The following is a 2,710-nucleotide window of genomic DNA, read 5'->3' as shown; positions in this document are numbered from 1 at the left end:
TACATAACCATATTGCAAACATAATATCCGGTTTACTTGTTGTAAGATAAAGTAATGAGCCTATCATACCTCTGTAGCTTCTGATGTCAACTTTCTTACCAGTTTTGTCCTGATCAAGCTTAGAGGCTGTTGACATTGGAGTCTTTTCCGGAGTTGAATCTTCCATATTATACTTCTTGAGAAGCTCTTTTATGTACTTGGATTGACAGATGAATACATCATCTTTCCATTGACTCACTTGTAATCCAAGAAAGTAGTTCAACTCTCCCATCATACTCATTTCATACTTACTCTGCATTAGCTTAAAAAATCTCTTACAAAGATGATCATTAGTAGAAAAAAATATAATGTCATCAACATATACTTGAACTAATATCATATCAAATTTATGCATTTTATGAAATAGAGTTTTATCAATAACACCTCTAGTAAAACCATTTTCAAGTAAAAACTCTTGGTGAGTATCATACCATGTCCTTGGAGCTTGCTTAAGACCAAAGAGGGCTTTGAATAGAAAATATACAAAGTTAGCCAGATTTAGATTTTCAAAACCTGGAGGTTGTTCCACATACACTTCCTCTTCAAGCTCCCCATTTAGGAATGCACTCTTCACATCCATTTGATAAACCTTGAAATCTGAATATGCTGCGAATGCCAAAAACACCCTGATTGCCACAAGTCTAGCTACCGGTGCATAGGTTTCATCATAATCTATACCCTCTTCTTGAGAGTAACCTTTATCTACCAGTCTGGCCTTGTTTCTCGTTACAATTCCATCTTCATCTAACTTTTTTTTGAATACCCACTTAGTGCCCGTTACTGACTCACCCTTTGGTCGGGTACCAACTTCCATACATTCTGCCTCTCAAACTGATTGAGTTCTTCTTGCATAGCAATAACCCAATCTGGATCTTCAAGTGCCTCACCCACTTTCTTAGGTTCCTGTTATATTTGGAACCAAGCAAGGTTTTTCTTCCAACAACTAATATCAGGAGTTAGCTATTGTCATTCAATGGTATGTGTCTGTGCTTTGTTTTTGGTATCAGCTCTGAATTTCACAGTTTTAGTTTTTAGCGATCTATGATATTGTACAGCATATCTGCCATAGAGATCTGAAGCTCGAAAATACACTGTTAGATGGAAGTCTAGCGCCACGTGTCAAAATATGTGATTTTGGGTACTCCAAGGTAATAATTTTACAGATTACTCTGGGATATATACCATTACAAAAATGTTCTGTCTGCTAAATCCACTTCCCTCCTCTCTTTTATTTGGGTGGATTTGCGTACTGCCAGTCATCAGTTTTTCATTCTCAACCAAAATCTACCGTGGGAACACCAGCTTATGTTGCACCAGAGGTTCTAAGCAGAAAAGCGTACGACGGAAAGGTGATAAGTTAATTCCTGTTGATTTCCTAGGTGATGTACTAAATTTTGCTAATAGCCATATGTTCTATCTAATTATCGAGATAATAGATTTCAGATGTTTGGTCTTGCGGAGTAACTCTATATGTGATGCTTGTTGGGACTTATCCCTTTTCGGATCCGAATGATCCAAATGACTTTTCGGAGCTATACGCCTTCATAAACGTATGTACAATTGGCTTTTGACAGAGAATACTGAAAGCCCCATTCTTGATACCAAACTGCATTCAGATTTCCATGGAATGGAGGCATCTATTGTCGAAGATTTTCATCACAAACCCTGAAAAGCTAATAATTTCTGCCCTGAATTAATATCATACAATTTTCTCTGTCATAATTCATAATTTTCTTTTCTTCTTTGATTTACAGAGGATAACGATTTCTGAAATTAAAAGACATCCTTGGTTCCTGAAGAACTTGCCTATGGAGCTAATGGAAGGAGGAAGCTATCAATGCAATGATGTAAACTTCCCATCCCAAAGCATTGAAGATGTATTAGCGATACTACAGGAAGCAAGGACTGTGCCTTCTGAGGCAACTAAAGGTGGGAAATTTTCACTTGGAGGTAGTATGGACTTTGATTATATGGATGATGCAGATGTTGAAGACATAGAAACAAGTGGCGATTATGTGTGTCAATTGTGAAAGTGCGCCGCTTATTCAGAATTATCAAGTGGATAATATGTTCAGAAAAAGCTTACAAGATCTCAATATGGAACTTCTCGCGTCAATTGTGGAAGTGCATCACTTATTCAAATTTATCAAGTGAATTATTCAGAAACAGCTTACAAGATCTCAAAATGGAAGTGTTGGCAGAACTGTGAACAACTAGAATGATGGAAAACGATCAGACTTCTTTCATAATATCTTCTATCAGTAGACTTTCATAATAGCCATGTTCTTTTTTCAAGATCTCAAGTGGCATATGTAAAGATGAGAACAAGATCAAATATTTCTGATGATCTTCTTGCTTATATGGTTTTGTCTATTCTCATAGCTAGTTCTTGTGACCGAGTTGAGTATCGACGTATCATTGTCGTTGGTATATCTGTATCTGTTAATGAAACAGACTCCTTAATCTTCTAGTACACCCTATCAATGTTAAAGAAAACCCCATGTACCTTTTACACTGGCGTTGCTCTTCAAGTAGTATGCACTCTGTAGTTTCTTTTCTGCGTAATGAACTTTTACTACCTAGATTACTTGATATACAGATATGAACAAAGTTGAGAACACAATTGTTCAACCAATAGTACCATACACTGTAGAGTTACTTTGTCAATTGC

The 2,710-nt window shown here is 36.5% G+C and overlaps 1 protein-coding gene across 1 annotated transcript; it reads left to right on the top strand.

The window, feature by feature from the left end:
- The first annotated feature begins 322 nt into the window (after positions 1–322).
- On the top strand, positions 323–2,111 carry LOC141692237 (serine/threonine-protein kinase SAPK1-like). Its single transcript, XM_074496965.1, has 7 exons — positions 323–332; positions 894–1,015; positions 1,095–1,187; positions 1,296–1,388; positions 1,476–1,593; positions 1,627–1,705; positions 1,787–2,111. The coding sequence occupies exons 1-7, from the start codon at positions 323–325 to the stop codon at positions 2,067–2,069; spliced, it is 798 nt and encodes a 265-aa protein (XP_074353066.1). The 3' UTR covers positions 2,070–2,111.
- The last annotated feature ends 599 nt before the right edge of the window (positions 2,112–2,710 follow it).

This window comes from Apium graveolens, chromosome 10 (genome assembly GCF_009905375.1).
Source record: "Apium graveolens cultivar Ventura chromosome 10, ASM990537v1, whole genome shotgun sequence".
Lineage (NCBI taxonomy): Eukaryota > Viridiplantae > Streptophyta > Magnoliopsida > Apiales > Apiaceae > Apium > Apium graveolens.
Note: the sequence above shows the minus strand (reverse complement) of the source record. Positions and strands in the feature narration are given on the sequence as shown.